General features: G+C 37.6%; 2 protein-coding genes across 2 annotated transcripts in view; one reads left to right on the forward strand and one right to left on the reverse strand.

Annotated features, from left to right (window-relative positions):
* Positions 1–24,339, reverse strand: part of LOC115232616 — a 111,760-nt gene that overhangs the window by 57,165 nt on the left and 30,256 nt on the right. The gene's annotated exons all lie outside the window — the stretch shown is intronic.
* LOC115224399 (mucin-19-like) overlaps positions 1–24,339 on the forward strand; it is a 212,505-nt gene that overhangs the window by 20,492 nt on the left and 167,674 nt on the right. The window contains exons 6-15 of the mRNA XM_036512075.1: positions 2,139–2,329; positions 4,512–4,608; positions 6,814–6,978; positions 8,404–8,483; positions 11,392–11,481; positions 12,406–12,571; positions 17,240–17,480; positions 18,121–18,262; positions 18,597–18,902; positions 23,773–23,940. Of these exons, the coding sequence (XP_036367968.1) occupies positions 2,139–2,329; positions 4,512–4,608; positions 6,814–6,978; positions 8,404–8,483; positions 11,392–11,481; positions 12,406–12,571; positions 17,240–17,480; positions 18,121–18,262; positions 18,597–18,902; positions 23,773–23,940 (1,646 nt within the window). The remainder of the gene's footprint in view (positions 1–2,138; positions 2,330–4,511; positions 4,609–6,813; positions 6,979–8,403; positions 8,484–11,391; positions 11,482–12,405; positions 12,572–17,239; positions 17,481–18,120; positions 18,263–18,596; positions 18,903–23,772; positions 23,941–24,339) is intronic.

The raw sequence follows: 24,339 nt of genomic DNA on the forward strand, positions 1-24,339 counted from the left end.
TCGTGATCAGAGATGCACATATTGTCAGCCACGAGAAGGCTTGCTCAACTGGTTAAGGTCAAACAACTGACAAGCAAATCTGTAGTATTGAACAGAATATTTGTTGTAGCCCATCTTTTATATCAAGACAAAACAATGTACGTGATAACACTTCGAATCAGTTAAGATCAGAAGCCATTTATTATTATTATTAAAGTGGCGAGCTGGAAGAACCGTTAGCACACTGGATGAAATGCTTAGCGGTATTTTGCCCGTTGCTACATTCTGAGTTCAGATTCCAAGATCAACTTTGCCTTCCATCCTTTCGGGGTTGATAAATTAAATACCAGTGAAACACTGGGGCCGAATTAATCGACTTAATCCCACTACCACCACCACCACCACCAAGCAAAATTGTGGCAAAAATTTGAAATTATTATCATCGAGGCAGTGAGCTGGTCGAATCGTTAAAACGCTGGGCAAAATGCTTAGCGGTGTTTCGTTTGCCGCTACGTTCTGAGTTCAAATTCCGCCAAGGTCAACTTTGCCTTTCATCCTTTCGGGGTCGATAAATTAAGTACCAGTTACGCACCGGGGTCGATTTAATCGACTTAATCCATCTGTCTGTCCTTGTTTGTCTCCTCTGTGTTTAGCCCCTTGTGGGTAGTAAAGAAATAGGTATATTTTGCCTTTCATCCTTTCGGGGTCGATTAAATTAGTACCAGTTATGCACTGGGGTTGATGTAATCGACTTAATCCTTCCCCCAAATGTGAGGCCTTGTGCTTCCAGTAGAGATTAATAGTAGTAGTAGTAGTAGTAGTAGTAGTAGTAGTAGTAGTAGTAGTAGTAGTAGTAAGGTGGCAAGCGTACAAAATCGTTAGTACACCGGCCAAAATTCTTAGTGACATTTCATTCAATCCTTATGTTCTAAGTTCAAATTCCGCCAAGGTTAACTTTGCCTTACATTTTTCGAGGTCGATGAAATATGTACCAGTTATGCTCTGGAGTCGACTTATACTTTGTCCCCCAAAATTTCAAGCCTTGTGCCTATAGTAGAAAGGATTAATATTCGTGATGACACATGGCTTAGTGGTTAGGGTGTGGCATTCACGATCGCGAGATCTTGGTTTCAGTTCCTAGATCAGGTGGTCTGCAGTGTTCTTGAACAAACTGCTTCATCTCGTGTTGCTCTGTGATCAAATTGACACCTAACGTGTGATACAGTGTGCACCTGTTCTTGACTTGACTTGAGACAGCATTCACCCAGGGTGGGTTGAGCTGGCTTCATTCATCCTCGCAGCTGCATCTCTCACAAACGCCGACCAGACCTGGCGATTTGAGGCTAACGACCGCGTGATCTCCAACCACTCCTTATTCCAGTGGCAAATGCTATAGATATGGGGGCCTAGGCTGTGTTCCAGATAAGCCTTGACAGTCATCAGCCAGGTTTTTCGTTGTCCACCACATCGCTTTCGCCAACCCCGAAGATTGGCACACCTGTTCAGGCAACGTCGATTTGATCGAGAGAGTGAGGTAACACACAGCATGAACAATTTGATCGCAAGAGACAAATAATTTGCGCAGGTCATTTTGCAAAAGTTGAATGCTCATACATCGTCTTCAACGGAAGAGGTCATCATTATTATTAAGTGGGTGAGCTGACAGGATTGTTAGTATGTCAGACAAAAATACTGAATGACATTTCGTCCATCATTAAGTTTAAAGCTCAAATTCTGCTGACTTCGACTTTGCCTTTCATCTTTTTAGGAGTCAATAAAACAAGTACCACCAATTGGGGTCAATGTAAACGACTTGCCCCATCTCCTAAAATTACTGGCCTTGTGTCAAAATTTGGAGCCAATATTAAGGGGTGCATACACACACACACACACACGTGCACACACACAATTTTATATATAGGACCAGTATGATAAAATCTTCATCCCTAAACTTTAATGATTTAACCCTTTCTTTACCAACCCAGCTGAAAAGGTTCTGGTTCTTTAGAATAAACGTCTTTTTTTTACATAAGTTTTCAATTCAAATCTGCCATCAAGTCTTATTTCACAATTTATGTTCCTAACACTATCTTAATGATAACCAAGTTATTTTTCCTAAATTCTTTGTTGTATTAAATAAACATATTACTTTGCTACAGGTCCAGAGGCAAGAGATGAACTTGGAGATCAAAGCTGCCGTTTCAAAGACACTCGCATGTTTAAGACCTTTGATGGAAAGATGTTTGGAATTCCTTACAGTAAAGCTACTATTAAACTTGTAGAATACAGCAGCTTGTGGTCGGTGGTACTAAAACTTGAGAACTGTAACAGTGCACTTCAGTGTAAAAAGGTAAGCTACATGCGTTTGTATTTGGTTTACATAGTTTCATATGTGAATTCATGTGTAGAAATACGCATATAGATAGGCATAAGACTACTTCTCAGATAGACTCCAAGCAGACGTAGAAGTATGAGGGCAAGCCATTGATGAGGTTGCAAATAGTGACAAAAGGAGTGTGACAGAGAAAACTAACTGATTCATTGTTCAATAAGCACATTAAACAAACAATCAAACAGTTAGTAAAATGAAGTGCTATTGAACCAGTGCATGTATTCATTTTAATTTTTATTGTCATAATGACCCTCCCTAGACATAACAAGATAAGTTTACATGTTTTTGTCTTTGTGAGAGTGTTCAGAACTGTTACCCCTTGGGGAGGTATTGTACAAAAGAGTATATTGCGGATGGAACTGAGTCTTAAAATCAAGTTTACAAATTTTCTGTGCCTACAGTTAGACATAGGGATACTTGAGAAGGTTATGCCATACAATAAATGCAAGTACAACACAAAACAAAAATATTTGCCTGGTGCAGCCTCCATGGCTTCCAGACCCCGGTCGAACCGTCCAACCCATGCTAGCATGGAAAAGGAACATTAAACGATGATGATGATGATGATCAATTTTGTCCTTTTTCAAATTCCAGATGTATTAGATTAGCTAATGCAATGATATTCCTTGTGCTTCTGTTATGTGAAATGACTCTTAGAAACACTTGCAATGAACGTCAAGCATTTCTTTATGATAACCATTTACAGATATTGCAATGCCTGTTACCAGTCCAAATATGCTTGATGTACGTTCAAACTGGGAAAGAAGCTACTTGCTGTGTTTTTTTTTCACGGTGAATATATCTCGCTTATTGACAAACGGTGTATATACACCTAGATCAGCTCACAGCACCACCTATCCAGACTGTGAGATGCTTGCATTTCAGAGTAGTTATCTCCTCATCGTTCACAGATACTAAGCAGATGACACTATGAGCTGAATTAAGTGATTACCTCTCTTGTGCTTTTCCAATCACCATACAAGGACTGGCAGCTCATTTACAGTATTTTGCTTCTATAAATTTGTACTCCATGCGACTTTTGTATGTGTGCGTGCATGAGAATAGGCCTGGGTATATGTACAGTTGCAGCCAAAATGTTCAGAACGGCATTGTTTTCGTCAGAAATGTAGATATAAGTTTTTATCAAAGTTGTTTTATACTCTATAATTTTCTGGAATTTGAAAAAGGACATGGGTTTTACAGTAAATCACTAAATCATCCATAACTTTTGTATTATCCTCTCAAATTATACCAAAATCTCAGGCAATAACAAATCATATCGTATTTATTGTCTGTGAAAATTATAGAATATAAAACAACTTTGATAAAAAATTATACCAACTTTTCTGACGAAAACAATGCCGTTCTGAACATTTTGGCCGCAACTGTACATTAAATGACAATGATTTCAATGTGGTATTTGCACAGCTGCCCAGTGATTCGGTTTCAAATCTGCTTCACCTAATTATTCACATTGTTTTGAATTAATCGTGCATTATTTCATAGCTCTGAGATTCCTACAATGTGGTTGTATATTTATAGAATGACATTGTAGGGGAGGTGTGAGAGGTCAGTTCTGGCCAGTTTGAACATAAAACGAAATATTTAGGCCAGATACAGTCAGTTTAAGAGTTAAATGATATACTCTTTTACTCTTTTACTCTTTTACTCGACCCCAGGACTTATTCTTTTGTAAGCCCAGTACTTATTCTATCGGTCTCTTTTGCCGAACCGCTAAGTAACGGGGACATAAACACACCAGCATCGGTTGTCAAGCAATGCAAGTGGGACAAACACAGACACACAAACACACACATGCATAGATATATATATATATACATATATACGACAGGCTTCTTTTCAGTTTCCGTCTACCAAATCCATTCACAAGGCTTTGGTTGGCCCGAGGCTATAGTAGAAGACACTTGCCCAAGGTGCCATGCAGTGGGGCTGAACCCGGAACCATGTGTTTGGTAAACAAGCTACTTACCACACAGCCACTCCTGCGCCTATATATTCCTTAAGTATTTTTATTTTCTAAACATTCTGTCATTCATTGAAAATCTATCATTTCTGTATAATCCTTCACAAGTGTTTGTGCTGTAAGCCATTCAGTAATTCATTCTTAATATTTTAACAGAAACTAGAAATCAGAGTTGATGGCAAAACAATTTCGACCAATGGTACCCATGTAATGGTTGATGGAAGCCTTGTGGAACCAGGCAAATTCAAAGATGGTATGTATAGAAATAATTTCGCAAATCTTCTATTCTCCATTCTTCTTCCCTTACATTTTTTCTCTTTTTGTGGTTTTTTTTTTTTAATATTAACATTATATTTTCCCCTATCTATCTCTTAAAGTATATGCTTACACACATATTTATATACTGGCACACACCTTCACACACACACAGACATATACACAGATACACATACATGCATGCATACACACACACACATGATAAAAAGTCATTGAACGCTACTGCTGTCCAGATTAAATTTTATGCCTATTTACAATGTATCTATGTTCGTGTGTATTTATGAATGTTAGTAAATATGTATGTGTGCATGTATATGTGTATGAACGTATGCATATGTGGGAAGTATGTATGTATAGAAATGAGTATCAAGTTAGGCAAATCAATTCACATATAATAATACATATATACATATAGGCGTAGGAGTGGCTGTGTGGTAAGTAGCTTCCTTACGAACCACATGGTTCCAGGTTCAGTCCCACTGCGTGGCACCTTGGGCAAGTGTCTTCTACTATAGCCCCAGGCCAACCAAAGCCTTTGAGTGGATTTGGTAGACAGAAACTGAAAGAAGCCAGTCGTATATATGTATATATATATATATAATATATATATATATATATGTGTGTGTGTATGTGTGTGTGTGTATGTGTGTGTGTGTATATGTTTGTGTGTCTGTGTTTGTCCCCCCAACACCGCTTGACAACCAATGCTGGTGTATTTGTCCTCGTAACTTAGCGGTTCGGCAAAAGAGACCAATAGAATAAGTACTAGGCTTACAAAGAATAAGTCCTAGGGTCAATTTGCTCGACTAAAAGCGGTGCTCCAGCATGGCCACAGTCAAATGATTGAAACAAGTAAAAGAGTATATTTAACCATAGACCCAATATGCACAATTTTTTTAAAATATGTTTAATACATCAAACATATTAAAACTATATATATATAAAAAACCATAGACCTCATGTGCATTAATTTTTTAAAATATGCTAAATACATCTAACATATTAAATATATATAGGTGTATAAATGTTTAATATTTTTTCAATATGTTTGATATATTTAGTATATTTTAAAAACCTTATGCATATTGGGTAAATGGTTTAAGTACCTTGAGAGAAAAGTTGGACCTAAGAAGCATCAGATGTAGTGAGCAAGAGAGACAACTGCGCTGGTATGGTCATGTGGTGAGAATGGATGAGGATAGCTGTGTGAAAAAGTGCCACATCCTAACGGTTGAGGGAACTTGTAGAAAAGGTAGACCTACAAAGAAGTGGTGAAGCTCAACCTTCAAACATTAGGCCTCACTAAGGCAATGACTAGTGACCAAGAATTTTGGAAATATGCTGTGCTTGAGAAGACCGGGCAAGCCAAATGAGACCATAACCTCGTGGCCTATGCCAATGGTGTAACCAGCCCACATATGCATACCTTTCCTTATTGGACACTAAACTCTGCTTGCGAAGACCTGTTGAGGCAAGTGAAATCTAAATCAAATTCGATGACTGGCATCCATGCTAGTGGAGCGCTAAGAGCACCGTCTGAGCATGATTGTTGCCAGAGCAGCTAACTGGCTTCCATGCCAGTGGCACGTTAAAAGCACCATTCAAGCATGATCGTTCCCAGCATCACCTAACTGGCACATGAAAAAATATTCAAGTGGGATTATTGCCAGTGCCGCTAGACTGGCTCCTGTGCAGGTGGCACGTAAAAAAACACCATTTGAACATGGCCATTGCCAGTACTGCCTGACTGGCCCTCGTGCCAGTGGCACGTAAAAGCACTCACTACACTCTTGGAGTGGTTGGTGTTAGGAAGGACATCCAGCTGTAGAAACTCTGCCAGATCAAGATTGAAGCCTGGTGCAGCCATCTGGTTCACCAGTCCTCAGTCAAATTGTCCAACCCATACTAGCATGGAAAGCGGACATTAAACGATGATGATGAGGATGATATGTAAATTGATTTGCCTATTTTGATTCTCGTTTCTAAATTTATCCAATGTCTCAAGTCTGAATATCTTGAGTACTTCTAGGTGCAGTTTATACATTGAAAAATTTTTTTTCCTCTTTTAAATATAATTATATGTATGTCTGTATGTATGTGTGTGCATGTGCCCGTGCTTGTGTGTGTGCATGCATGTTTGTAAATATACATGTCTGTTATATTCTTCATTTCTTGCTTGCAGGTATTTCGTTGAGTACTCACTATGGATACTTAAATCTTGTCGTCAACTCAATTCCTATCAAATTCTTATTGAGCGAAGATCTGATACACATGACACCAACTTCCATTCTCTTCCAGAGCTCTTTATTGAAAGGGTTATGTGGAAATTACGATCATGATCCTAACAGTAAGTATAAACATCCATTTGATACACTGTACTATTTAGACACAAACCATAAGCTTTTCAGTTTTAACCAATATGAAAGTCAGTAAAATTCTCTTAAAAATTGTAAACCATCGTCAGTAATGATCAGGATGATGATGTAAATAGGTGTTTGCCACTCATGCAAATGTAAATAGATATTCGTCTTTTATGATCTTAACTCTAGACATCGAAAATTTGCTACCTATCTTAATCTCTTGTTTCAAATAGCTGCTGATCATGACGGCTTCATTGAAAAAGAGAAAAATAACTCAAAACCTTTGTCAGACCAGAATGTTGACCAAAATTTCTTTCCAGTCTTTGCTAAAGGAAAGTGCTTAGAAGAGTTTTACTGGACAACATGATTCAGCCTTACAAGGCACATGCAAAGACAAGTTAGCCATTGTAGGTTAGAGCAAGTACATCATATCCAGCTCCTCAAGCTATTGTGCTTGTACAATATTCTATGAACACATAGTCACCCTCAGTATCACTGACAGCCAAACATTTCCTGGGACTTGTTCATAATGCTTAACCTGAAAAGCATCCAGATAATTATCTGAATGTTCTTCAATGTACAACTTAACATTCAAGGTTTTCACATCTAATACACCCTCTCTCCTATTAACAATCCATAGTATGTGAGGGTCATTTTACCAAGACTTGCACAAATTACTTTATTGGGTGTTGAGAGCACCTGACAAAAATTAGATTCCAAACTCCGATTCTCTATCTACATTTAGTGTCTTTGTACTTAAGACGGGTTATTAATTATTAGTTTTAATTATAGATGCGCATGTGTGTGTGTGTGTGTGTGCAAGATGGGTTATTAATTGTTAGTTTTAATTATAGATGTGCGTGTGTGTGTGTGTGCATATATATATATATATATATATACACACACACGCGCGCATCTATAATTAAAACTAATAATTAATAACCCGTCTTAAGTAAAAAGACACCAAATAACCAGTTATAACTAAATGAGCAACTCAATGTGTGGCAGACAATTAATGGAAACCATACTTTATATCTTTAACCATATGCTTCCTGAATCTTACTGAGTCTTACACTTTGAATTATAAAATAAAGTAAAAATTAATATTTAATAGAGAATAATATTTGCAGGCTGGAGTAAAGAAACAATGATAGCAATAAGTTTCTTATTTTTAAGGCGGCAAGCTGGCAGAAACGTTAGCGCGCCGGGTGAAATGCTTAGCGGTATTTCATCTGCCACTATGTTCCGTGTTCAAATTCCACTGAGGTCAGCTTTGCCTTTCATTCTTTTGGGGTCGATAGATTAAATACCATTTCAGTACTGGGGTCGATCTAATTGACTGCCCTCACTCCCCAAAAACTTTGGGCCCTGTGCCTAGAGTATAAAAGAATAAATTTCTAATTTTATTGCAGATGACTTCCAAAAACGAAGTGGTGTCACACTGACAACAGCAAGAAGTTTCGTTGACCATTATAAAGTCCTCAATGATGCAGTAAGATCTTATTCATTTCTTCTTCAGTTTCCTCAGTGAGACATTTCTAACAAAAACTTTCATTTAGTTGTTTGTATAGCCACAAAGTTTGGGTAGGGCACAATCAATCATATTCGCATTAGTTCTTTATTTTATTGCTCACGGAAAGGTGTAAAGCCAAGTTCACCTTAGAGAGATCTGAACCCAGAACATGTAGAGCTAAAGATATTTTGTCTGATGCTCTCATGGTTCTGCCAATATACCGCTTTGGATATTTAAAATATGTTAAATGAAGATAAGACATTATCATATAAAGAAATCGGTCTTTATTGTATGGTTATATAGAGATTTCCGCTTTTGCTCTTTTGAACTCGAAAGTTAACCAAGCTTAAAGTTGTGATACCTGTGCCAGTGGCACATAAAAAGCACCATCCGAATGTGGCCGTTGCCAGCACCGCCTCGACTGGCTTCTGTGCCGGTAGCACATAAAAAGCACCGTCTGAACGTAGCCGATGCCAGCGCTACCTCGACTGGCTCCAGTGCCGGTGGCACATAAAAAGCACTATCCAAACGTGGCCGTTGCCAGCTCCGCCTTGGCTGGCTTCCGTGCTGGTGGCACGTTAAAAGCTCCAACCAATCGTGGCCGATGCCGGACCCCCCTGGCACCTGTGCAGGTGGCATGTAAAAAGCACCCACTACACTCACGGAGTGGTTGGCGTTAGGAAGGGCATCCAGCTGTAGAAACTCTGCCAGATCAGACTGGAGCCTGGTGCAGCCCCTGGCTTCCCAGACCCTGGTTGAACCGTCCAACCCGTGATAGCGCGGAAAACGGATGTTAAACGATGATGATGATGAAAGCTTGTATGGCAAGAAGTTAGCTTCTTCCAGCCACATGGTTCTGGGTTCACTTCAATTGCATCTTGAGCAAGTGTCTTCTACTAAAACCGCAGGCTGACCAAAGCTTTGTGAGCAGATTTGGTAGAGAGAAGCCGATTACATTATTTCTTCCTCACTGATACCAAGTCTGACTTCAGTTTAGGAAGTTGATGCCTTACAATTCCTTCTGCTATGGAATTCATGCTATTAAAACTTAAGCCTTGGTTTGTATTAATCATATCATGACTCTATTTGCATCAGTCATCTATCTTGAAAATTACTTTGCGCTAAGCATCACCCATCATTATTTAATATTTGGGATCTTTTTTGTTAGGTTGCCAGCATCAATTTTCCGATTGAATTGATTTCATATTCAGTGTAATGGTACTCTTTTATAGGCTAATTAATGATGTGTTAGTAATTTTCACTATAAATCAATAAATAAAGAGTTATTAGTAATTAAAGTTTGAAAATTTTGGTAACTGTTTTTCTCTTTTAAATTAACAGAAACATTTATTTACATGAAAGAAAATTGCCGGAGACATAACACGTGTTGTTTACAAATATTGACAACACGTGCGATTTTCAGGATGTTGACAACAAAATGAGCAGTCACACATAAAATGACAGCTTCCGATTTCTGTTTCCTGATTGGGTGAAAATGATCAAACTTTAAACCTCTATAACTTTTAAAATCATTTTTTTGGAAAAAATGAAATAACTCCAGCAGTTTAGTTTGGGCAAGTGTGTTATCATGCCAAATTAAAACATTTTCGGTAAACTTTAATTTTTGGAGCTACTGGCAACCAGACAGAAAAGATCTCAATCATCATCATCATCATCATCATCATCGTTTAATGTCCACTTTCCATGCTGGCATGGGTTGGACAGATTAAAATCATTCCTGCAGCTGTTGGCATCTCTTTTGGCTTCACCCTCTCATTTCAAATACCACCAGCACTGACTTTGTCTTTCATTCTTTTAAGGTCAATAAAAGAAGTACAAGTTGAGTACTGGAAGTACTTTAAATGACTGACCCCTCTCCCTCTAAATTTGCTGGTTTTCTGCCAAAATTTGAATCCATCATTTAATAATTCTAACCATGACAGGCACTGCACTCCTGGTAAACCAAGTCCATGCAACTGGTTTTAGTAACTGGTTAAAACCATTACAATTCTCTTGTACAAGTTGTAGTGACATCATTCTTCAGTGTGCGTGTGCGGGGCTGGAACCTTCTGGAAAGGCCTAAGGAAGTTCCCTAATGCACATGCGCTAAAAACTGGGAACGAGAATTCTATGGCGTTCGTTGAAGAGAGAAGACATGTTTAATGTGTTATTAGCCTTTGCTCCTGTCCCAGACGCTTGGGATTCGACCGGCTCTGTTGCTGCTGGAGTTGTTGTGAGGTTTATCTTTACAAATGTTTAACTTCAGTCTTGCTGTACCTACACCAAGTGGTTACCAATTTACCAACGTGCCTTCTTTATGTAAATAACGAAATAACATGTCATATTTTTAAGGTTGCTTTCTTGTTCCTGACACCGGTAGTTTTTGGAAACAAAGAAGGAAATTGTGTTGCACCCAAACAGTGCAAAAGACACAACCCGTTCCAGACAGTTCCTTTACAAAGTAAATTCCTCAGGAAAGACCTCAGTGTTACTCTGCATTATTTTCTCTCTCCTGAAATATAGTTTTATTGACTGCGTCAAAAGATAAACAAGGTATAGGCATAGCTGTGGGGTAAGACATTTGCTTTCCAACCACATGGTTTCAGGTTCAGTCCCACTGCATGGCATCTTGGACAAGTGTCTTCTGCTATAGCCTCAGGCTAGCCAAAGCCTTGTGGGTGGATTTGGTAGATGGAAACTGAAACAAACCCTTTGTGTGCATGTGTGTGTATCTTTGTGTCTGTGTTTGTAAAGGAATAAGAATAAAAGTATTTATTTTTTGTAAATTAGGCCTCACAGATTCACTTATATATCTAATATATCATATACATATAATCCATGCCTTTTTCTGCGATATAAAACTGATTCCATCTCTTTCTTTACCCAGTCCACACTACATGAAGTCACTACAACTCAAGACAGTACCTATCCAGAAGCAAATGCGATATGTTATAAAATTGCTTCATTTAGAATTAGTGTGAGTAAAACAAGAACTTTTAAAATACTCTCTTATATTCAAAATATTTCATTGTGATTTCATTTTCCTTCAATATTAAAATTGTGTTAATTATCCAATATGCTCTGTAAATTCATTCTTTCAACCTATGATAATTTCTAAACCATTTTTGACAAATTTTGACATATCACCATAGTTTATCAAATGCTCCACATCTAGTTAATACTTTTGATACCAACCTGGCTGAAACCACCTCTGACTCTGTTGTACAAATGTCTTGTTTTCAAAAATTCTGAATTAAAATCTTCCACCGAATCTTAGTCACAATTTATGTTCCGAACACTAGCTTAAAGATAACTAAGTTATTTTACTAAATTCATTGTTATATTTAAAATTAATTGAAAGAAACACGGAGCATCTCAACAGAAATACGGTAACAAAAGGATTAAGGAGTGCACTGGGTGTTCTAGATGTGGCATTAACACTGGTACTTTGTTTGTGGCACCAAGTAAATTGCAAGACAAAAAGCCCTCAGCTGGGAGATGGAAAAATACTGAAGGAGGTGTCTTTGTGCAGGTTGGGAGATTAACACTTTAGCATTTAACCCTTTTAGTACCAACCTGACTGAAACCGCCTCAGGCTCTTAGTACAAATGTCTTGTTTGCAAAAATTCTGAATTAAAATCTTCCTCCAAACCTTAGTCACAATTTATGTTCCTAACACTAGCTGAATGATAACTAAGTTATTTTACTAATTTCTTTGTTATATTTAAAGTAATTGAAAGAAACACAGAGCATCACAAAATAAATACAGTAACAAAATGGTTAAATATTTTCCACTATTTTTCTCTCCTTATTTAACATTTTCAAAACGTGATGTCTACCTATTTTTAATAATTTTATATTCTTCTCCATCTAATCTCTGATAATCATCTTATTTTCTCAGGCTGAGAGCATTGTTATGCTTAACTACTGTTATGGTGTCGTCCGTGAAAGTGCTTCGGCAAGTGAAGCAATGGAGATAGCTTGCTTAAGTGTAAGAAATTCAGCTTTTGAATACGGAACATTGAATATACCCATTTCGGACTGGAGAAATGATAATAACATTTGCCGTAATTATATTTTCTTCTTTTTTGTTATCTAGAAAATTATCTTGGTAATACCTAGAAGGGAAGAAGGTTTAATGAGAAAGAGAGGGAAGAAATATCAGTTCAGTTCATGCTCACATAGGAAACAAAGCAGAGAGTAACATTATGTGGTGTTAATGATGGATAATTTCTGATTATAAGCAGAAGAAACAACAAATAGGCACAGGAGTGGCTGTGTGGTAAGAAGCTTGCTTCCCAACTACATGGTTCTGGGTTCAGTCCCACTGCATGGCACCTTGAGCAAGTGTCTTCTACTATAGTCTCAGGTCAACCAAAACCTTGTGAGGGGATTCGGTAGATGGAAACTGAAAGAAGCCTGTTGTATTATATATATATGATACAAATAAGAAAATGGAGAAACAAATTTAGTTTGTTCATCAACTTACGGATATTATAATGTTGGATTATTTATTCATTTTACAAATGAGAACATCAAAAGCATACAAAATGTTATATAAATCAATAGATAAGATAATAATACAAATACAGATTTTAAAAGTCACAGTATATTGGATAAATGATATCCCATAGTGGGTTACACCCATAACCCCTATATTACTTTGTGTGTATATATGTATGTATGCATGTGTGTATGTACATATATATATATATCATCATCATCGTTTAACGTCTGCTTTCCATGCTAGCATGGGTTGGACGGTCCATGGCACGTAAAAAGCACCCACTACACTCACGGAGTGGTTGGCGTTAGGAAGGGCATCCAGCTGTAGAAACATTGCCAGATTAGACTGGAGCCTGGTGCAGCCTTCTGGCTTCCCAGAACCCCGGTCGAACCGTCCAACCCATGCTAGCATGGAGAACGGACGTTAAACGACGTTAATATATAAATGAAAGAAGGGCACTCAACACATTTATTGGGAGTTACATGTATAGATCAAAACAGTTTGTGTGTATGTGTACTGTTGGCGATTTTTTTCCTCCGTCTTCCCTTCCTTGGATCTTTCCTTTTCCTATGTTTCTGATGAAGAGCTCTGCTCGAAACGTTAAATCCTTCTTTCTTTCCTTTCCTGAGCATCCAATAACACTATACTTGTTCCACGGTCTCGTGTTGTTGTGTTTTCATGTTTGGATTAACTATATATATATATATATATATATATATATATATATATATATGGAAACTCCGAAGTCTCTCACCTTGTGTAATTCTTCTAGCAAGAACAAGATGACTGTTGTTTTTTTAATATACTTTCCTATGTGTATTGGATACCCTCTCTCTATCTTTTTAAACTCTCCTTCCCCTCCTCTCTCCCTCACACACACCTATTAAAAGGAGATGTTTATGTGTTTAAAGCAAAGGGACAGCAGTGGACCAGCTACTTTCTTCTTGTTTTGACTAATCACCCTATTTAAATAGTGTATCCTATGGAGGATTTTCACTTTCTTTTCCGTATTGATCTGTTTATTTAATGCTCCTTCCTCAATGTTAAGCTCATGTTTTTTTGATTTCTTCCTGCTTATCTCTTTCTGTTGCTTATCTTTTCCGTACTGATTTTCCTTTTGTTAAAACTTGGCCATTTCCTCTTGATAAACATCCGGCACCTGTGTCGGTGGCACATAAAAACACCATCCGAAGACCCGGCAAGACTAGGCACCTGTGTCGGTGGCACATAAAAACACCATCCGAAGACCGGCAAGACTAGTCAGGCCATAATCCGTGGCCCCAACCTGGGACGTAGTCAGTCCACCTGTGCATACCTTCCTTCTTGTGACACTTGTGAAGACCTTTTGAGGCAAGTGAAAGTGAAAATCAAAATAAAATAGATGAACATCAATGGAATTTGTATCTTTATGGTACCAGTGCCGGTGGCACACAAGAAAACCATCCGAACGTGGCTGTAGCCAGTACCGCATCGACTGGCCTCCGTGCTGTGGGCACGTAACAAACACCATCCGATCATGTCCGTTCGCCAGCCTCATCAGGCACCTGTGTCGGTGGCACATAAAAACACCATCTGAAGACCCGGCAAGACTAGTCAGGCCATAACCCGTGGCCTCTACCTGGGACGTAGTCAGTCCGCCTGTGCATACCTTCCTTCTTGTGACACTTGTGAAGACCTGTTGAGGCAAGTGATCAAATCAAAACAATTCAAAATAGATGAACATCAATGGAATTTGTATCTTTGCGGTACCAGGGCCGGTGGCACACAAGATAACCATCCGAACATGGCCGTAGCCAGTACCGCATCGACTGGCCTCTGTGCTGTGGGCTCATAACAAACACCATCCGATCGTGGCCGTTCGCCAGCCTCATCTGGCACCTGTGTCGGTGGCACATAAAAACACCATCTGAAGACCCGGCAAGACTAGTCAGGCCATAACCCGTGGCCTCTACCTGGGACGTAGTCAGTTCACCTGTGCATACCTTCCTTCTTGTGACACTTGTGAAGACCTGTTGAGACAAGTGATCAAATCAAATCAAATCAAATCAAAATAGATGAACATCAATGGAATTTGTATCTTTGTGGTACCAGTGCCGGTGGCACACAAGAAAACCATCCGAACGTGGCCGTAGCCAGTACCGCATCGACTGGCCTCCGTGCTGTGGGCACGTAAGAAACACCATCCGATCGTGGCCGTTCGTCAGCCTCGTCTGGCACCTGTGTCGGTGGCACAAAAAAAACACCATCCGAGCGTGGCCGTTCGCCAGCCTCGTCTGGCACCTGTGTCGGTGGCACATAAAAACACCATCCGAGCGTGGCCGTTCGCCAGCCTCGTCTGGCACCTGTGTCGGTGGCACATAAAATCACCCACTACACTCTCGGAGTGGTTGGCGTTAGGAAGGGCATCCAGCTGTAGAAACACTGCCAGATCTGACTGGCCTGGTGCAGCCTTTGGGCTCCCCAGACCCCAGTTGAACCGTCCAACCCATGCTAGTATGGAAAGCGGACGTTAAATGATGATGATGATGATGATATATAGTTAATCCAAACAAGAAAGCACAAAAAAAACACAACAACGCGAGGATGTGGAACAAATATAGTATTATTGAACGCTAAGGAAAGAAGGAGGGTTTAACGTTTCAAGCGGAGCTCTTCGTCGGAAACATAGGAGAAGGAAAGATCCAGAGAAGGGAAGACAGAGGAGAAAAAATCGCCAACAGTACACATATATATATATGTATATGTATGTATGTATTTGTGAGTCTGTGTTTGTCCCCCCACCATCACTTGACAACCTATGTTGGTATGTTTACATCCTTGTAACTTAGCAGTTTGGCAAAAGAAACCAATAGCAAAAGTATTAGGTTTACAAAGAATAAGTCCTGGGGTCGATTTGTTTGACTAAAGGTGGTGCTCCAGCATGACCGCAGTCAAATGACTGAAACAAGTAAAAGCAAAAAAAAAAAAAATAGTAAATATACATTCAGTCATTCTAGCTTTTTTTTTTTGTTTTGGTTTTGAATTTAAAATGTCGTCATAGCTCTGATATGGCTGAGTGGTAAGCAGTTTGCTTCTCCTCTGCTCATATGTTTCCAACGGGCTTGGGTCTGCATCTGTTAAGGTGTGCACCCCAATCTTACTAATTTGTGAACACTTGCAAAAACCATAGGCACTACTTGTCTGCCTCTGACTATCCTAAAATGATGATGATGATGAGGAGGAGGAGGTGGTTTACCTAACACTCTAAGTTTCCTGACAGTTGACTCGTGAATTATAATACCCTAGTTTGAGACTTCGTAACTCCCATTTCATGAATTCTTTGATATTTAATCCAGCCAAATCCAGCCCAAATATTCTCTCAGCTTTACATTAAAACTGACCAGATCCAACTTCTCACACCTACCCTACAATATTGTTCTAAAAATATACAAACACACCACTGAAATCTTAAGCCAGAAAATAATGCATGAGTCCGTTGCCAGCCTCGCCTGGCCCCCGTGCCGGTGGCACATAAAAGCACCATCCGTTCGTGGCCATTTGCCAGCTCCGTCTGGCACCTGTGCGGGTGGCACGTAAAAAGCACCCACTACACTCACGGAGTGGTTGGCGTTAGGAAGGACATCCAGCCGTAGAAACACTGCCAGATCAGACTGGGCCTGATGCAGCCTTCTGGCTTCACAGACCCCAGTTGAACCGTCCAACCCATGCTAGCATGGAAAACGGACGCTAAATGATGATGATGATGATTAACTTAAAACAGCACGAATAAAGAAGCATTACATTTGAGAAAGGAATCGAAAAGCTAAAAGGGTTAATACAATAAAGATAACAAATACCATCCATGAATTTCCTGTGGCATCGCAGAGAAAATATTCTCCAGACTCCAAAGAAAATATTGAAACTGACCATGTCAAAAGAAGCCATAATATAAATTGATTTTCTCAGTTCCAAGCTGAGACAACACTTTATGTAAATTTCATTTATTGTTCTTATCAAAAAGTCATCAGAATATTCCGAGCATGAACATTTAAAAACGGTACCAACTTTAGAATGATATTTGGGGACTTATATCAAAATAAATAATAATTAATGTGTCTTACGAATGCAAGGTTTCAAATCCCTGGTACTGGAATTGGTAGACTTAATAATTTAAGTACTTGGTTATTTTGCTCAATGAAAATCTTTTAGAGAAAATAAAATAATTGTAAATTTTGAATTTATTTATTAGCAACTGATTGTCCTGGAGGAATGGTATACAGTGACTGTGGACCTGCTTGCCCAAACTTTTGTGGCGGTGGTGGTGGAAATGCAGAAGAGAGCTGTGATTTTTCTTGTGTTCCTGGCTGCTATTGCCCTGATGGACAACGCTATGAACAAGGAAAGTGCATAACTGAAGAACAATGTCCATGTGAATATAACGGAAAGAAATACTCGAATGGAACATCCACATATATGGATTGCTATCCCTGGTAATTCTTTTATTCTTTTTTCTTTTATTTGTTTCAGTCATTTGAGTGTGGCCATGCTGGAGCACCGCTTTTAGTCGAGCAAATCGACCCCAGGACTTATTCTTTGAAAGCCTAGTACTTAATCTATCGGTCTCTTTTGCCGAACTACTAAGTTACGGAGATATAAACGCACCAGCATTGGTTGTTAAGCGATGTTGTGGGGACAAACACAGACACACAAACATATACATACACACACACACACACACACATATATATATATATATATATATATACACGATGGGCTTCTTTCAGTTTCCATCTACCACTCTCAAGGCTTTGGTCGGCCCGAGGCTATAGTAGAAGACACTCGCCCAAGGTGCCACACAGTGGGACTGAACCCAGAAGCATGTGGTTCGTAAGCAAGCTACTTACCACACGGCCACTCCTATGCCTATATAATGTTCAATATTCTCTGTTTTCTTTTTTATACTCTGCAATTTTCCCCAAATGCTAATTTTGGTCCTAATTTTAGCATTTTTAAGAATGTGCTGAACTAGTCTCATAAACAATTTATCTAGAGTTCCTTTAAAAGATCTTTTCTAAACCAAAAAATGTAGGTTCATTGTTTACATTGTCGAAATTTTATTTTACTTTACAGCGAATGTGTAAACAGTGTATGGCAATGTGCAACAAAGCAATGTCCTAAAACATGCAGCCTCATTGGGCAAAACACTTTCACTACCTTTGATGCATCAGTTTATACCATGTCACCAGCTGCTTGTGAATATACCCTTGTTCAGGTGAGTAAAAATGTTTCTAAGATATGAATAGCTTGTTTTTCAAAAGGATTTTCAAGTCCTTCACAGTAAAAGATCTTCTGACTAAACAACTCTTTTCTCCTGATTTTCAATGAATGAGCATTACCAATTAGTGTTTGATATTTGAATATTTCAGTTTTAATTTTCATCCATTAAAACCCACATTTACTCATATTTTCAAGTAATTCATCTGTTCATATAACTCTATTTATTAATTAACAAAACCTTTCGAAAAATAATTGTTTTAATACTTTTTACATCTAATTACAAAACACATTTCTAATTACTATAAAAAAATTTTTTCCCTTCTTTTCAGTCTATAAATACAACAAACGATCTAAAGATATCACTCGAATTTGAGAGTTGTTCTTCTCCATTTAATTCTGACATCAACTGTTTTTTCAAACTTAATGTTAAGATGCATCATTATACTATCTCAATCAAACCGACAGGGTATTTCATCAATTCCCTATATCAAAATGACACTGTTTTCTCTGGGAGCCACATTTTTGTGAAAAAAGTAACAAATAACTTCTACTTCCTTGAAAGTGACTATTTCAGTATTTCATATGAAGTAGGCGAAGCAGTCTACATAAAACTGGACCCGAAGTTCAGTGGACAAGTAAGTGAACAAATTTGATTTTTACCAGCTTTCAATTTAAAATAATAAATTAGGATCATTTATTGAATGAATTAATTAATACTGGAGCAGCATCATAATTCTCATTACCATAATTCTGCTCTCCGTGCTGTTGTTAGTTGTCGGAGTACTGCATCCTTCAAAACTTCCATGCTTCCTGAGACTCACCAACACTACACCTGATTTTCTCCCCTCCATACACATGCAAGCATGTATCTGACTCATGCACTGTTCACTTTCCAGACATTTGTACATTACTGCATATGCTTTATATGCACTTTTGACAAGTTGTGGTGCACCTGAGCACTATATACAATAATTTCATTATATATTACATATTATAAGTTGGGTGGGTTGATACAGTCTGAAACAGTTTTTATTTGGAGTCACTGCTTGTTTCAATAACTCAGTCTCATCTTTCTTTCACATTCGTTTTTGACATAGTTTTTTTTTTATGAATGGGTACCCTTTCTAACACCAACTACTTTGCAAGAATGTACTGGGTTAATTTTATCATGGTACAAGCAAACTTCTGACAATAATTAAGCATCTTCTCTATATTACACTGCCTCCTCTGTTTGTTCAAAGAAACATAATGGTGAGGATGAATAGAAGAGAGCTATCAAGGAAAGAACTAAACCAAGAGAGTGATAAAGGGAGTATTAATGGAAGGGAAACAGTGATAAGATTGGAGAGAGAAAGAGAGCAAACACATAAATCAAAAATGAATGAAGGAGGGAGCATTGGATGAGAGATTACTCTTTTACTTGTTTCAGTCATTTGACTGCAGCCATGCTGGAGCACTGCCTTTAGCTGAGCAAATAGATCCCAGGACTTATTCTTTGTAAGTCTAGTACTTATTCTATCGGTTCTTTTGCCAAACCGCTAAGTTACGGGGACATAAACACACCAACATCGGTTGTAAAGCAATGTTGGGGAGACAGACACACAAATATATACACACACATACATATATACATATATACAATGGGCTTCTTTCAGTTTCCATCTGCCACATCCACTCACAAGGCTTTGGTCAGCCCAAGGCTATAGTAGAAGACACTTGCTCAAGGTGCCACGCAGTGGGACTGAACCCGGAACCATGTAGTTTGTAGGCAAGCTACTTACCACAAAGCCACTCCTACGCAATAATGAGTGATGATAAGAGCAAGAAGAAGTGAGGGATAGTAAGAATAAAAAGAAGTCATAATTTGGGTGGGGGGACTAATGGGAAAAAATGATAATTAGCAAAAGGACAGGCAATGGTAAAAGAGTTTGAATATGGATTGATAGGACATCAGCTCGTTACACAGGCAGCCTGACATGGTGTAATACGTGGGTGATGGTGGTAGTGGGGTTCCAATATGAACAGGTCTCTATTCCAATCTTCATCACAACCTCCATTTCACCATCATTTTGCCATACATCAATGGGTGGCTGGGTCTTGAATAAAGGTAATCTGCAACAACTTATTCCAAACAAGTTTTTCCTAAAAAAAATTTGTGCCTGAAAAATATTAAACAAAAAAAAAAAAGGGATCAGACTGGACTGTAGAAGAAAACTATTTAACTTCTGTTGTGACTGGGGAGAGTCATTTTCTTTTTATGCCTTTAACACACTCACTGGTAAAATTTCCACTTATTTCTTATTTTACCGATGAGGGTGTTAAATTATAAGACACAAAAAGAAAATGACTCTCTCCAGACACAACAGAATATGCTTCAACACACGAACTCATATAAAGAATCTTGCAAACAAAATCCGAAAACGAAACTATTTAACTTGATGTCTCTTAATTATGCACAAGGCTAATTGTTTGTAATCTTATAGAATAGTGTACTCAACTAAATTGATGGCAGTATTTTTGTCGTGTATATTTTTACCAGAGCTAAATGTAGAAACATTCCACTCAAGTAGGATTCTTGCTGATAACTGAGAGGGATGAAATTAAATTCTGCAGCACATTTGGTCATTTTCTTCTCCAATCAATATGAAATATGATAAGACGGCGAGCTGGACGAATTGTTAACATGCTGAACAAAATGTTTAGCGCCAAAGTGAAGTAGCAGTCAAATATTGGATGCGATGTGATCGACAATTGCCTCCTAAGCAAAAAAAATTGTTGGCTTTGTGCCAAAATTTGAAACAATTCATTGTTGCTGGTCTTAACATGAATTATACTCTCAAGAAAAACCACGATTGGGAAAAATTCAAGGGAAATAACTACCAAAATATATTGCGAGTGATCTCCCTTGAAAAGTTTTTTGTTTGTAAATAGAATTTAAAAATTATGGAAATGTATTTGAATAGCAAGTGACCTGATCTGCGATCGTGTGCTGAAAGAAAAACAATTGCAGCGTGAAAGGTGCTTGTAAGCCACTTAAGAAACACACAAAAACCGTTAGATTCCCTTCAACATTTGAATTTAATTTGTCAAAATATTTTCGTCGCTTTTAGACCGCGACCTGTTCACTAACAAAATTCGGTGCTGCATCTGGTGGTTGACATGCAGCACGGAATTTTGTCAGTAAGAAGGCGGCGAGCTAGCAGAAACGTTAGCACGCCGGGCGTGGTTTATGCTTAAGCTGAAAAGGAAAGTGTATTTTGAATAAAAGTTTAAAATCTCAATTGAAGTCTCATATTGAATCTGTTTTATTCATATCAATAAGAAAGCTAAGCAAAAAAGATATTAAGTCATCTCCATCCACATTTTCAGCTTCAATCAGCCTACTCCAAACATGTTGCATCAGCTACAAAGCCTGGTATTGCTAACTGTAACACATGGGTTTAAAAATATATCAAAATATATGAGCTTGACCAGCTGCTCTCAGTTTGCGCCAGTAATTAGATAGGTTTTTAGCGGGAAAAAAATGTGAAAAACTATGGTCGTTTAGTGGATATTGAAGGAATTGTTCAGTTTACGAGCGTACCAAAAGTAATTAAAAAATTAAGGGGAGATAACTTCTAATAAAAAGTAGCAAAGGGAAGTAAATCAACTTCTTCCCTGAATTAAACCATAAGCTTTATTAAGGAATGATTGTGATGGCTCTATGACTACTATGAACTTTGTCAATAACGATTGTATGCATAAAGTTGTGTAATGCTTTATTAAATTTTCCTTCGTTCCACGCCATTATGACCTGGAAACGGAAATAAGGAATTGGTAGGACTACTAGGAAAGCTGCTGCTATAAAAAAGGTTCGAGATTTCCAGCTGCCTCACATCAGTATCTTTGCTCAATGTATTCGGTCATTTTGACTCAAAAAGAAAAATCGCACAGCACACTCTTCACGTCTGTACGCAACGCGTCACTGCAGGCAAATGGTGCGACCTACAGACACAATAATTTTTGTACATACTTACGAAGGACGTGGCCACCTAATACCCATGTGGATTTTGCTCACATATTATTATTTTGTGCAAAAAAAAAAATCAAAGTTGGATAATTTTTGACTACACCTTGTAATATGAACCAAACTCTGCAATAGTAACAACCAACATTACTAAGTATCTAATTTCAAAACAATACTTTTTAAGTCATGGCACATATTCCTTGAAATAGAGGCTAAAATCCCTGTTTGGCCAGATTATTTTCATCTTAACCAAATAGTTTTATCTTTAAGGACCTGAACTTTTAACAACTATATTTTGGTGAAACAAGAGTATGGCAGAAACGTTAGCGCGCCGGGTGAAATGCTTAGCGGTATTTCGTCTGCCACTTATGTTCTGAGTTCAAATTCCGCCGAGGTCAACTTTGCCTTTCATCCTTTCGGGGGCGATTAATTAAGTACCAGATTAATTAAGTACCAGTTATTACTTAATCCTTTTGTCTGTCCTTGTTTGTCCCCTCTATGTTTGGCCCCTTGTGGGCAATAAAGAAATAAGAGTATGTTTTATTTGAATGAAAATGTTTTTAAGACTATTAGCTTCAGCTTAGAAGCATATGCATATAATTACTTTTACCCAACATTTCATCTGATTTAACAAGCAATACTGAACTGGCCTTACTGTAGAACTATTAATTCTAGATAAAGGATAACGTTCTTATCTACTAAAATTGTTATTATTGTAATACTGCAGAAATGAAACCTACTTTAAAATATTTTTGAACATTGCAGTGTGGTAAGAAGCTTACTTCTCAACCACATGGTTCCAGGTTCAGTCTCGCTGTGTGGCACCTTGGGCAAGAGTCTTCTACTAGAGCCTCGGGTTGACCAAGGCCTTATGAGTAGATATTGTAGATGGAAACTGAAAGAAGCCCATTGTGTATATATATATATATATAATATGAATTGTGTGTGTGTATATATATATATATATATATATATATATATATACATATATAATATGAATAAGATAGTCAACAAGCTCTATTTTGTACTCTGCTGCATTCCTAACGGAATACACCTCAAATATAATATATATATATATATATATATATATGTATGTATATGTTTGTGTATCTGTGTTTGTTCCTCCATCATTGCTTGACAATCGATGTTGATGTGTTTACGTAACCAAACTTAGCAGCTCGGCAAAAGAGAGGAATAGAATAAGTACTAGGCTGACAACGAATAAGTCATGGGGTTGGCTTGTTCAACATAGTCAGTCAAATGTCTGAAACAGATAAAAGACTAAAAGAATATTACTTTTAGGTATTTAATTTGTTCTATTGTTTCTTTCTTTTAAATCAAAACTGTTAGCTTTTATGAGATTATGTATTTATTTGATGAATCATTTTTTAACTGAAATAAAATAATCGGTATTTAGTATACATTAATAAAATCTATTTGAGCAAAATTTAATCTCACTTTATTTTTAATCTATTTAAAATTATGCATTTGTTTTGCAGGTGCTTGGCCTCTGTGGGAACTTTGATAATTCTTTAAATAATGATTTCACTAGCTATAATGGATTAGTATTGCATAAAAATGAGTTTATCAAAGAATTTATGAGCCTATCATGTCCTGCAGAACAAGTAGAAGAAACTGATGTGGACCCATGCGTTATAGACGATTCTGTAAGTTTTTATTAATTTTTTTTATAAAAGTCTCTTCATTAAACTTTAAACTCTCTATATAAACTCTAAACTGCTTTATTCAAAAGTGCAGCATTTTTACATTTCAGCTACCCCAGCTGATCTAAAATAAGCAAAGCAGACAGGAATACATTTTATATACACATATTTTACACATGATATATTTATATTATATGTGTATTATTCAGTTTCTTAAGTAACCTTTAAATAGCTGACATCATCAATTTAACATGAATATAGCCATCATCAAAGGAAACTGAATATTTTATGGTAATTTTCAATAATGAGATCGTAAATTTTATTGTGTGAGTGATCAACAATTATTGTGGTTTTTGTACTTATTTAAACTGAAAATGACTATAACAATTACATTTAAGGAAA

Source organism: Octopus sinensis, linkage group LG2, assembly GCF_006345805.1.
Source record: "Octopus sinensis linkage group LG2, ASM634580v1, whole genome shotgun sequence".
NCBI lineage: Eukaryota > Metazoa > Mollusca > Cephalopoda > Octopoda > Octopodidae > Octopus > Octopus sinensis.